Genomic DNA, 14382 nt, shown 5'->3' on the forward strand with positions numbered 1-14382 from the left:
AATGTTCTATCCAATGGCCCAAGTGATTTATCAGACAATGAATTCTGTTTAAATTGGATACATTGTTAACAGAGGAATATTGGTTAAAATATCTTGTCACACTTAATTTGTAATCATTAGAGATTTTACATGAACCTTAACTATAAACTTTATACATTTGTTATGATTATGTGATGGTATATTTCTCTCTGAATCAGGAGGTGGAATATTTAGTTCCGTAATAGAGACTGCTGTGTAAATATCTGGGCCGGCATTCCAATGTAACTCGAATGGTGGTGGTGGTGGTGGTGACGGGGTGGGGTGTGGGAGACAGAGACAGAAAATTCCACTGCATCGGATCAGAGGTATAATTTTGAAGAAAGATAAGAAAGTTATTCTTAATGCCTTGTAAATGAGTTATCCTCAGACAATGAACACAAAAAACAAATTATCTGATCATTATCATTGATTTACATGCTTACTATGTACAAACTATGTATTCCATTATTACAACAGTTACTGCAATTCATTGGCTGCAACGTACTTTGAAATGTTCTGTAATTGTGAAAGGTGCGATGGAGATGTAAGCTTTTCCTTCTTTCAAACAGGCAAACTCTCGGTCTTGTTTTCAGTTTTCAATTGAAATGCGCTCCCTCCACCCTCATCAAAAAAAAGGTTTATCCCAGGAATACATTGGGCTGGATTTCAATGTGAGGTCAGGATCCTGAAATCAGGATGAATTCCTGGTCTCGACCACATGCACCAACTGTTCTTTTTAAACATAAATGTCTTAATTGGACAGAAGGTGAACACTGGTACCCAATTTGCAGAGTAGTATGCCTCTCGGAAGTGGGAGATACCTGTCTGATACCAGTAGCAAAAGCAGGAGGCAGCCATACTGAGGCCTGTTGCCTCCTAGCCAAAAAGACTAAATAGGTTTCCATAGGGTCATCAGCAATAATGTGGTGCAAAGTGGTCATGCAGGTGAAATAAAGGTATAGTGATCAAACCAAAGGAAGTTGATCGATGAAACAACAGTTTTCAATGAATAAAAATTTTTTTGATATTGCTGCAATGAAACTGATAGCTGGACTAAAGAAGTGGATTAAATTACGTAGAAACATATAGCACAAATAGGGCATGGATTTTCTTCGATCTCTGCAGATGTTTAAATTTCTCAAATGTCTTCCTCCCTCTCCATTTCACCCACACAAAAACCTATAATAAATCTGGTTAAGCAATGAAATGAAAAAGAAAGGAAATCTGTCAATTAGTCTTTTGAAAATCTTATCCTCGCCCTTCTTAACATGGTAACCAGCTCCTAAGAGACACTAACGGGCTATATCGTACAAGAGTGGGTTCTCCTCATTTTTGTTACCTCTTCCCCACTCACACTGGGTGCCAACCCTGTGCACATTTGAAGATCCAGGGCAGAATGTTGAAACTAATACAATGAAGATAAAGAAACACAAATTTTACCTGAAGGAGAAAATAAACCTTGAGTTTGATGGACATTTAAATTGATTAGTAATAATGGACAAATTGAGACTTGAAGAATATCAAGGTTTAATGTGAACCATTGTACCTGGGTAGCACGATTCAAACCTAGTGATGAATTTATAGAATAATACAACACAGTACAGAATGTCAAACATTTATTGCAGAGCAGAATAACGGTAAATAACGTTGAACCAACAATGCAGTAACAAGGATAACTGCCATATATTTTTGCCATCTTCATCAAAACACTTCTTGCAGACCGACAGAATTTACTGTGACTACGCAGATCATCTGCAACCCACATTATAACAATTTGACAAAACCAAAAACACATGAGCTGCTTATACAAAGTATAGCATTTTGATCATCAAAACTTAAAACATGGAATTAATCTTTTCGTGCTATGCACAAACACAAATTAGTGACTTTTATATTTTTTCCAGTGCCCAGCATGTAAGTAAATGTATATTTAAATTATATATGTATATCTTATTTATATATGTGTGTCTCTATGTATATGGGATTGTATCCCTGTCCTGCTAGATTTCTTTGCATACAGAAGGACATTAGGGATGCAGCACCCAAAGATAACATCTTTATTCTTCCTTTGCAGAAGAGTTTTTTTGGTTAATTTTTATTATTCATTTTGTTTGAAGACAAATATTCCCCATTTGTTGGACACCATGGCTGATCAATGCAGGAGCATAATTATTATGTTTTGCTAGGCCTTGAAAGACATCAAGTTGCTCTTAATGGATCTTCTGTCTTCATGTCCCACAATCCTTTAGTTTGCTTGTCTTCCAGCTCAGCCTGTACCCTCACCTCAAAAGGACTGGGGAAACCAGCTATCAGGAACTGTATTGTTAAACATCTTTCTCTATTTTAGCCATTCAGGCCTACTCCTTCAGATAGACTGCACCTTTCAGGACTTGACCATAATCGAGAATGATGATACCAGTGTTGCACTATCTGAGGTATCACCTTTGGGATGAGAGGTTTTAAAGGCCAAAGCCTTGTCTGCCTCTCAGATGGATGTATGCAACCTCTGTTGTTTACCATGCTGAAGAAAATCAGGGCAGCTTCCTTGGTGTCCTGGTCAATATTTATCCCTAAAACTTATATTACTTAAAAAAAAAGTCATCTGGTTGTTCTGACATTGCTGTCTTAAAATTTGGTGTGCGCAGTTTGACTGCTGGGTTTCCTACATCATGACATGACTGTACTTCAAAAAGTGCTTCATCGGCTGTAGAGCACCTTGGCGATGTCCTGAGGTCATGAAAGGGCCAATATAAATGCAAGTTTCTTTAATCACTTGCACCCAAATACATTACTGGGTTCAAAATGTTTTCAACATATAACAGTTAAAGCTGTTGCTAACCCTTTTACTGACTGTATTTCACATGAATCCATTGTCAACTTCATATTAACATGCTATCTTTATTTCAAAGTTCAGTATTGGAAACACCTTTAGAGTTGAGCCCTAACATTTAAGTTACAAGTTACATTTATGCTGTGGACATTTTTGTTAGCACATATTCTAAGAAAAAAATGTATTTTACCTGACAAGTATCCTAAGTTAAAAATATTTTTCAATGACTCTTTTACTGAATACAGATATATTAAAGATGTGTGTTGACATCGATACACAGAAAAACTGTCTCTGAAAAATCAGCAATCATCAAATTAAACTAGCAGGAAACTGCTTAGTACATTGCATTGCTTAAGGGGGGGGAATGTTATTCAATTGTAATATATACAGCGTACTGAACATTTCTGTACTTCCAAGCTTTTCTTTTGAATTTTGTGGCTTCAGTACCTATAATATAACCTACATCACAATAATGTTTGCACCAATTTACTATCACTGTGTTAAGCTCACACCACCGACCTTTTTGTATATGTTATACTCAATGACAATTCCAGATTTCTCATATAAAAAGTACACTATATGTATTAAAATACATAACAGCGGATACAAATAACTAATAAATTTGAATTACTGAATTGTGTTATTAAGTAGTGTCTCACTGCTCCTGGACTTTACAGCCTGAATCCGACCTCAGATTCCATAATGCAGACTCAGGGATCCATTAGTTTGCATGTAGATATGATTGGTCTGGAAATGATACCCCCTACCCCCTCAAAAAGGAGGAAATTACAGCTTTTAAATGACTGCTGGCTTTGTTTCTTTTTTTTTGGTTTCTTGTTTTATTTAGTTTTTTTTCTTTTTTTGTATGCATTTTTATTTTTTCCCCTCACTGTTACTATTATTGGAATGTGTTTGAAAAAAGTAATCAGCCAATTCTGCAAAACATGCTATCTACCAGATTGTTAAATTGGCTTTCCATGCCCAAACTGTTGAATTTTCTTTTTTTTTTGAAAGAAGCATTGATTCTTGTTTGCTTAAACATGCTGTTAAAAGCTGTGTTGGAAACTTCCTCGTACTCATGTAACAAATAAACATGATGCTGGTACCTGCCAGGCATTGAACAAATGTACAGATAACTAGAAGTAGAGTTTTGCCCAGCACTCACAACGACCAGTATTATGCTTTAGTACATTATGAAGGCACAACACATTAAATATTCTGATTGTGAAAAAAAAGTGGTCCTGGACAGATCACAAACACTCATACCACTTTCACTGGGAGGTCAGCGACAAGAAGCAACAAGTAAACCCAAAAGTATACAAACAAAGAGGGGAGAAGGACTGGGGAGGGAAGCAACTGTGCAACACACTGCCTTTTGCTACTGTTGGTGAAGGATATAATTACATAAAAGTAGGTCTCACTGATTTATTGTATTTACAAACACTTTGAGTGATGGTTGAAGTGTCCACTCGGAATATGTAACTGCACAAGAGAGACGTTTGTTTTGTCCATTTTGTAGCCATTGTCAGCATCACTCCTGTTTAGATTTCTTTTTTAAGTAGATCAGCAGCAATCGATATCAAGTAAAAGAAGCATTTTGTTCCCCTACACTTTCTACTTCAGTTGGCATCTCTCATTTCTCAGCGGCTCTGAGGACACAATCGTGAGACAATTCCACCGTTATGTTATCATCTTGACATGCAGTTCAGGTGGAGCAATAAACTTGTGGTAGCCCCTTAATCAATCACAGTATTTAAGGTTTTTTGCATGTGAACTGACAGCGAGTGGACTACAGAAATGATCAAACCTCGTAGTTCTAAAACACAAATAACTCCAAGTACTTGCTGCAACACTGATCTAAAGGCCTACCCGTAACACAGAATTCTGACACACAGGATTCGCATATTCTACCACTATAGCCTATAATGAGGCTTGCATGAGTTAATGTTGGGTAAAGGAAAAGCACTCTTCATAGCTGATGTTCTTTAGGCTTCTCCATGGATGCTGGTGTATGTTTGTATGATTTCAGACTAGCCAAAGGAATGTCCGTCATTTGACTCCCACTGGTATAATGTCCCTCATTTCCACTAATTAGTTTCCTGTCATTAAAATGATTTCTGTTCCCATCCTCCTTCCAGGCCCTTGAGAGTGCATGTCCATTCACTATCTTATCTTTCTTAATCCATTCTTTCTGAGATCCAAAGGTAGCGAGAGGGGACTTCAGCTGTTGATAGGAACCAAGCCCTGGAGGCATCCAACAGTTGTCTGAGTGGCCAAGTACCAAGCATTCTTGGGTGCACATCTCTGTTGCTTCAGCTAGACCTCTTGGGCCAAGTGGAACATCACCTGAAAATAAAGGATACAGAAAAAAAAATTATATCAGTGACACTGTATGTAGATTTTTTAAATCATATAATGCTGCTTAAAAGTGCATTTGAAACCAGCTCAGAGTGGTGGGGTGAAGGGCTCCTCCCTCTCCTAATTATAAAGGTTTTGATTAAAATAAATGCGATTAATCTCAAATGAACCACTCAGTGTGGGTTGACATACACTTGATGAAAGTGCTATATTCCGCGTGGTTCGTATGAAATTCAGGAAAGTTTAAGGAAGGAACTGAAGAAGGGTCACTGAACCTGAACCATTAACTCTGATTTCTCTCCATAGTTGCTGCCAGACCCACTGAGCCTTTCCAGCAATTTGATTTTTTTTTCAAACCTTACCTTAACTGTGTCCAAGAAAAACAACTAAATGATTAATCAAAAAGGTTTAGTTTTTGAGGTCTGGCAGTCATACTGGCAAGAAAATGTTTTGAAAGACTTAGGAGGAACATTGTTACATAATCACATGTTACTTGTTAATTAAATGCATGGAATGAACACCGGACAAAACAACATAGCTCAGGAACAAAGGAAAGCCAAATGTGAGCTGTATTTAAACATGGAGTTTCCTACCACTAACCAGCTATGTCTTGATCCTTCACTACCAGGCATTTCATACAAGATTGCTGTCACTAACAGATAACATTGCATACATTTTTTTTTAATGGAAAATATAGAAATGTCTCCAGGTTTTACTATCAGGCATTCCACTTCCCTGTTAATACTTCCAGAGAAGCAGCAAAATAGCTTTGCAAAATGTTTGGTCTTTCAGGTTTCATTTTATAAGAACATACTGCAGGGCACAAGTCCTGAGAGGACATTGAGTAAAGAGGAGTGGGTGAGCAAGACAGACATTGATGTTAAACCTAATTATAATGGCTGAAATACTGAACTATTTTTACCACAGTGGAATGCATTTTCATTGAAAGGAAATGGGCAGATATGAATTCATCACAGAAAGCTCGAATCAATACGATTGAAAGAAACAGATAAGTACTTCAGCATTTATTATTGTGAATTCAGAAATATTTTCAGCACAACCACCCTGAGGAAAATTTGTCTGTGCTTTTCTTTAGAAGAAACATGCTTCAATAGGCACATCTTAAAACAGGAATGCTTGAAAGGGGAGCTTTAATACAATGGGAGTCACACAAAGAAAAAAAAAGAGAAGTTCCTCTTGCAGTTTTGAAAAGTAGGAGTATATTTGCCTTTCTATATAAAGAAATACATTGGTAACAAACTTGAAAATTTATCCTGACTCTTGTTACATCCAGGTTTGAAGGAGTAATCAACTCTTTTTTTTAACCCGGTCACTAAAAAAATTATTTATATCATGCAGCTATCAAATTCCAATTTTAAAAATTGAAACTTAAGGGACTAAGATTTTCTTGAGTGAAAGAACAAGGGAATGTAAAACTGAACCTAAGAAAAGTAATGAAAGCTAATATCAGGCACACATTCACAAACACAAGTATAAGATTTTTAATAAGTGTGTACAGTGATAAAGAATAAAGGCTATGCAGTTTAAAAGTTTCTAGAGTCCTGGTTGTGTTAGACTTCAACCTGAGACCACAGTTGCTTAGTTGGTGGCTGATAGCCTCAGCAGTAGCAATAAAGTGTAGATCTGATGGAGTTATTGGTAAAATGTCCATTTCTCTGATTTGCCTTTTCGTAGTGTTCAGTTTTTGAAAGGATGAGTAGGAAACAAAAAGAGAGGGAGATTTTTCAGACCTTGCTTTAACAAATCCATGCTCCTTTCTTTCTGTCTACTGATCTGCCAAGCAGCTATGGAAATATGTCTAATTTGTATATTTCTGCATCCAGCTGTATTGTATTTCAAAAGTGAATAATTGTAGGCAAACTTTTCATGTTCAATACATGCAACTTTTCATACAAGTGTGAAGTTTTTTGATGCTTGGCGCAGTTGACTGTTTTCAGAACTTTTGGATAAAATTACTTCAGTTCAGATAATTTTGTTTATGCCACATTGGTGCCCTGAACTTGCCTCAATCTGTAGTTAAGTGGTTGCTTAGACCACGAAAGGTTTCAGGCATTAATAATCAGATGATGTAGGTTGAGAATTGATGGCCCATATTTTACCACTGTTGTGGCACACTGCAATGACACTGTTGGAATCAATGGCTCTGAGGCCATTGAGAAGACAGTAAAGACACTAGATCTGAGAGTGAAATAGGCAATCCAGGGATTTCCTCAATTCTCAAATCACTATAAAGATGGCAAAGGTAAGCTTGAGATGACAGTGATCTTATTCCCTTAATTCAACAATCTACTTTGTGAAATCTGCAAAATGAATTGTCAGAAAACAGGCAGATTTCTCTGCTTGAGTCAAGAACTTGTTCTCAAATATCTTGCTATCACACAGTTTCAAAAGATTGTAACTTCAAGTTACAGTCCAGAAATTTGCACACAAAAAGCAGGCTGATCCTCAAAGAGCAATACTTCTCATGCATTGTCAGAGGTGCCAACTTTCACATCAAATGTTAAATCAAGGCACTGTCTATCCCCACATTTGGTTGCATTGTAAATGGATCAATGACACAAGTACAAAGAATAGCAGGGGCTTATCCTTGGTGTCATATTCCTAAATCAAATCATAAATACCCAGTCATTATCACATTGCTCTTTGTGAGAGCTTGCTCTGTGCAAATTAGACACCTTCTTTCAAATATTATAATCTACAAATACATTGCAGCCATTGAAATACTTTTGTAATTTGAGATGCCTTGCAGTCATGTGTTTTTGAAAATGCTAATCATTCTCTCCTCTCTCTCTCACAGGGAACAGAAGTCCAGTTTGGTATTCATCCTGCACAATTTTCATTGATACAACAGGCATTTGAGTTGTAAAGAAGCACTAGATTAATGATAGAGAAAAATGTGTCTATTTCTACAAAGGGCAATTGCTCAACAAACAACTGTCTTATGCAAATGGAGTGTAGGATTGATGATCTGAGTGCCAGATTAGAAGCCAGATGATCTTGGTTTGGAATCATGGTTCAGTCATGCTTTCATTCTTCATAAGTAGTTACACACGGAAATTTTCAGCACAAAAAAAGAGCATTAGTCCAACAGACCTATGCCTGAGTTATTGTCCCACATCAACTCTTTCCCACACTATTTCATCAGCATATCCTTCCATTCCTTCCTCCTTCATAGACTTATCTAGTTTCCTCCTATTGCATCTATGGCATTCATCTCAACCATTCCCTGCAGTACCAAGTTCCACATAACCACCACTCACTGACTAGTTAAGTTTATCTTGAATTCTTTATTACATTAATTAATTACCATTTTATATTTATAGCTCCTAGTTTTGAATTCTGACACAAGTAGAAACATTTTATCTGATCAGTCCTAATAAACAGAAAACATCAGTCAGATTGTTTTATATTCTCTTGTGTTCCTGGCTATTTAAAGATAGTGGCTATAAGAGGAGGTCAGAGGCTAGGAACTCTGCAGTGATTACCTAAGCCCTCAATCCCTGAAGCCTGTCCATCATCTGCAATGCACAAGTGTAATACAAACCTCTCCACTTTTCTAAATAAGTGCTACTCCAGGAACACTCAAGCGGCTTGACAACATCCAGGACATAGCAGCCTGCTCAATCTGCACCACATTCAAGACTTACTGCTGAAAATTCATCAAGGTTCCCCTCACTGCACTCACTACAATCTAGAAGGAGAAGGACAACGGAAATGTGGGATCAACACCATCTACCAGTTCCTCTCCAAGCCACTCATAATTATAATTTGGAAATGTGTCACTCACTGTTACTACGACAAAATCATTGAACTTCCTTTCCAACAGCATTGTGGATGTCTTGACACCAAATGGACAGAGGTAGTTGAGAAAGGCAGCCTGTTACCACCTTCCCAAGGGCAATTAGCAACGTGCACTAAATATATACCCTGGTAGCAAAGCCACATCCCTTGAATGAATAAATAAATTGTTCTCTCTGTGTGACATGAGACAGACAACATCTACTTAACTATAGGGGTTGGGTAACAGCAAATGCATGCAAGTGATCTCACCATGTAAACATAAACATTAGTCTTCGCTAGTTGCTCCTGCCTTGGTCAAAATATATGCTGGGTTTCTGCCCAAATGTAAAATACTCGTGTGTGTGTGTGGTAGGTGTGTGAATTATGATGCATCTCTGGGTGACTTATGGAGTTTGCAGAACAATTGGCAGTCCTGATGAATATGGCTGAAAATGTGTTGCTGGAAAAGCGCAGCAGGTCAGGCAGCATCCAGGGAACAGGAGAATCGACGTTTCGGGCATAAGCCCTTCTTCCTGAAGAAGGGCTTATGCCCGAAACATCGATTCTCCTGTTCCCTAGATGCTGCCTGACCTGCTGCGCTTTTCCAGCAACACATTTTCAGCTCTGATCTCCAGCATCTGCAGACCTCACTTTCTCCCCAGTCCTGATGAATATGTTTAGTTTAATTGTCATGGGGGCGGATCAATTCAGGTTATCATCAAACAAACCACTTAAGTATTTCTTTGGTAGTGCCTTAAGCTTAAAAGAAATGGTATCCTTTGGGGAAAATTAAAGTAGGGAGGGTTTGGCTTTTTATTGTGAGCCTAGAAAATAATACCGGTGATATCAGTAAATGATGCTTCAAACACTTAAGCGCCATACTTTTGCTCTTTGAATGAAGGAATTTTAAAGCTATAACATTCAACTCATCATGCTTGTGCCAGCTCTTTGAAAGATCTGTCCATTTTGTCTCATTCCCCTGCTGTTTCCCCACTGTCCTTCAATTCCTTTTTACATTTTCAAATACTCCCACTTCAAATAAATATATTTACCATGCTCCCCATTGAGTTAAAATAGCAGAGGAATTTCAATGGAACATAATCAATCATGGGTACTCAGGTATTGACAGTAATCATTTCAAGGCTTATAGACCCGATTGACACTGATGTGTTCACTATGTCCAACAGTTCAGTTGGCACAGTTTCAACAGCTGCTTTGAAAGCAGTGTTTATACAGTGTGACTCCAGCTGTAGCACAGACAATAAAATTGCCCACTATTCTTGAAATCTGACTCTGAAGAGAGCCTCCTGATTTCACGCTTGACAAGGGAATAAGAGTCGCTTCAGGGTAGCAGGACTGTTGGTATATACACATGCCCCTTCAGATTTTCCTTAAGAGGAAGAAATCGAGAGGATCAAGGTTTTGTTGGATGAAGGAACCAGCTGTGCTCCAGGGAACTTGCCTGAAAACCACCTGAGCACATCAATGGATCAGAAATGATTCACTTACACAAAACTTGCATCTTCCACAGAGGGCTAGAAGGACAAGAGATAATTGGGATAGAGCTATTCTTGCTAATCACATGTTTAAAAGGAAGTTATTTTAAAAATATGAATTTTTTTAAAAAGGCACAATTTTCATCATTGTGTACTTGGTGAAGATAACAGTATAACCACATGACTCTCCTCTAAAATAAATTAGAAAACTTACTTAAGATCCCTGTATTATTGATAGACTGATGGATAAGATTCTGTCTTTTTTTTAAGATTACTTACAGTGTGGAAACAGGCCCTTCAGCCCAACAAGTCCACACCGACCCACCGAAGCACAACCCACCCAGACCCAGACCCTACACCTAACACTACGGGCAATTTAGCATGGCCAATTCACCTGACCTGCACATCTTTGGACTGTGGGAGGAAACCGGAGCACCCGGAGGAAACCCACGCAGACACGGGGAGAATGTGCAAACTCCACACAGTCAGTTGCCTGAGGCGGGAATTGAACCCGGGTCTCTGGCGCTGTGAGGCAACAGTGATAACCACTGTGCCACCGTGCCACCCACTATAAGTCTTGTTATAAGTTGCCCCAAAATGTAGACCATATACTGATATTTCACTGCATAACTCTACTCCACCTGCTGTGAAGAAAGAGCTTTGAGATTTTTAACCTTCCTACAGAATAGCAGAACAAGCTCATTAGTGATCCCTTGATAGTGCAGCCGAGATCAAGGAATCACAGTTTGAACTATCGGGAGTCAAAACCTCTATCCTAATGGCATTTTGAACAGCCAGTAACAAGTCAGGATTATTCTCTGATCTTCTGTCTTTTTCAATATCATGCTGCTATGCTATTTCTGTTATTCCTCAGAGAAAAATGGAACTTTCTTGGGATTGACGCAATCTACAATTTAGAGATGGTTGGAACTACTTCATCCTAGGATTATCAACATTTGACAATTTGGCAGCTCTAATCTGAGATGTAGACTTCTGTCATAGATATAATTACAGTTGAATTAGATGTTATCACTTGGCTGCATAGCATGACCAGGTGATTTCATTATATTCTTATTGTCATTCTATATTTTATCAGTTATTTGTTTTTCATTCTCCTTTACAATTAAATGAGCCATGGGATCAACAACAATTTTGTTCACATTCCAGGCAAGGTAAAATGAGAGACTGCCATAAAGGAAAATCTGTGTGAATATCTATAGTGCTAATAGAATCATGTTGCTACAATGTGATGTCCTATTATTTAACCTACTGCTTTCATTACCACTATATATGCTGGAAGACGCTTGACTTTCTTGCTTTTTTTAACCATCTCTTTTCTCCAATGACAGAATCAATGGGAATTATTAGTACAATCAAAAAGGTGTGAAATTACGACTGTTAATTAGATGGTAGAAAGATTGTAATTCGGTTTGTGATATTCACACCTAATGTAAAGGTGTTTGAAGGTTGGTGTAGGTCTCAGGCTCGAAATGAGATCTATAGTGAAGAGATTTCCTGTGAGGAAGCATCAACCAAGCCTTCCAGATGTAAGGGGTTGAGTTTTACAATTATTTTTTCAAATCATTGGGTCTTGAACAGGTGAAACCAATTGGAAAACAAAGGTAGTGCTGCTTGAAAACAGACCTCCACCCAGAATCTAAATAAATAATATATGATGCAATGAATGTAACTTAGATCTTCTGAAGAGAAATTTGTATTTTCTCTAAGAATTAATGATAGATCAGATTGGATTATTACATTGAATATTTTTAAACATTCTGTTTATGGACAAAGAACTACAAATAAATTTACGAATAAATGCAAGAATATGTTCATTAGAGATGATCTATAAAGCAAACTTGGATCAAAACTTTAGTGCACCGGTCAGCTGTGGTATTTCTGAAAGACTATGTAATTGACAGATTCATTAGAAAGCATCTAGATATTTAAAGATAACACAGAATCCCGTAGGTGTATCTCTGAGTTGTCATTACATTTTGATCACATCAGGCATTTTAGGTGTTTAGGTAATTCAATTGCCTGTGAATTACCTAAGGCTACAGATTCAAGCTTCAGCCCAGGAGTAATTTAATGCAAAAATGTAGCAGAGATAGTGCGAGCTTGTCAGAGGTGCTACCTTTCCATTAGAGCATTATGTAAGTCACTTTCTTAGACAGATGTGAAAGATCCCATGAGGAGCAGGGAATTGCGGGCACACACCCCAAGACTCAAATGTAATATAATAAGGATAATTTGTAATTTCTTTTAATGGTCTGTAGAATCTAATTTTTTTTTAAAATGTTTTAAAAGACTTACTTAAGAATTTGCATCAATTGTAAAGAGATCATAGTAACTTTCTGGGATTGCAAGAAATACTGGCTCATGCACCCTGGTGACCCATGCTTTGAAAAGCAGTAACAGGAAGGATGTTGCAAAAGAAGCTACGTGGCTGGCAAACAGAAAGGAACGTCGCAAGCAGAGGAGCTGAAGAATGAAGGGAATCAGTGACAGATGCAGACACCAGGGAGACAGAAAGAGGAACACTGGATTTTTGCCAGAAGAAGAAACAAATCACTCTCAAGAAGAGGTCAATTACTCTTTCTGGCAGTAGGTTGGAACTCTTTGAAGCATATGTGAACTGGCTTAGAAAGCTGTATGAATAACTCACAGATGCCAATGAGCTGGGTGCTTGCCCAGAAATGGCAAAACTGCGAATTGAGATGTTATTGGTCATTTATTTTGAAAAGTAACTCCAGAAAGATACACCATCAGGACTGTATCGACCCAACAGTGACACGGGCTCCTAGAAGTGAGTTTCGCTGATGGTAATCCTATCCATGAAAATCAAAGATGAAAACTTTTGTAAATTAGGTCTCCCCTGGGAATGAAGAACAGGAATTGTGTCACTATATGGTACAACATTGAAGTAGGGAGTGATATTGCATGCCTGTGAAATGTGCAGGGCGTGTCTTTATTGCATCCACTATTTGCCTTCCAATTGGCTGAATGTGAAAGGGGAAAGTTTAAAAATGACGTGAGGGGCAACTTTATCATGCAGATGGTGCTGCATGTATGAAATGAATTGCCAGAGGAAGTCATAGATGCAGGTACAGTTACAACATTTAAAAGATATTTGGACAGCCACATGGACAGGAAAGGTTTAAAGGGATATGGGCCAAACACAGGCAAATGAGACTAATTCAGTTTGTGAAACATGGTCAACATGGATAAGTTGGACTGAACCATCTTTTTCCATGCTGTATTACTCTATGACTCTATGCATTAGTATTTGCTTGTTATTTCATGCATAATTTGTTGATTATGATTCATGTTAAACTAAAAGTTATAAAATATGGACATTTTTTAAAATTCTTCATTTTGGAAGCCATTCTGTAAATTGGTCATTTAGGTGTTCAGTTTTCCCTATGAGTTTGTAATAACATGTCCTGGCTAACTCCATGAAATCCCAACCCAACACTTGCATCTCCACATCATGGCTTATATTAAAACAGATTAACTGTCCAACCTGTTAATGAGATTCAGAACTAACTCTGTTTGGTGGGATATGTCATCTGCATGCCCAATACCAGACTCCTGAAACAACTGCTCTATACAGTCAGAGATCAGACAACTGCCTGGAGGAGAGAGCACCTCCTTTGAGAAGTCCTCAAAATGTCCATGGAGAGGTCAACCATGTGCATTGACTCATGGAAGACCCTAGATTGTAATTGACCAAAATGGAGAAGGCTTACTCAGGAAGACACCAAACACATTGAAAGATTTTATCAGGGACATGCAGAATTGAAGTTAAGGCTATAATGAGAAAACACAAACAACCCACCTAGTCAATCCTTCGAGCACAAATTGCCCCACATCTGA

General features: G+C 37.9%; 1 protein-coding gene across 4 annotated transcripts in view; it reads right to left on the reverse strand.

Moving 5' to 3' along the window:
* Nucleotides 1-1528: 1528 nt before the first annotated feature.
* Nucleotides 1529-14382, reverse strand: part of LOC122550511 (protocadherin-9) — a 700876-nt gene continuing 688022 nt past the window's right edge. For all 4 annotated transcript variants that reach the window (XM_043691351.1, XM_043691350.1, XM_043691349.1 and 1 more), the window contains one exon: nt 1529-5194. In XM_043691351.1, the coding sequence (XP_043547286.1) occupies nt 4818-5194 (377 nt within the window). In that variant the 3' untranslated portion in view covers nt 1529-4817. The remainder of the gene's footprint in view (nt 5195-14382) is intronic.

This window comes from Chiloscyllium plagiosum, chromosome 6 (assembly GCF_004010195.1).
Source record: "Chiloscyllium plagiosum isolate BGI_BamShark_2017 chromosome 6, ASM401019v2, whole genome shotgun sequence".
NCBI lineage: Eukaryota > Metazoa > Chordata > Chondrichthyes > Orectolobiformes > Hemiscylliidae > Chiloscyllium > Chiloscyllium plagiosum.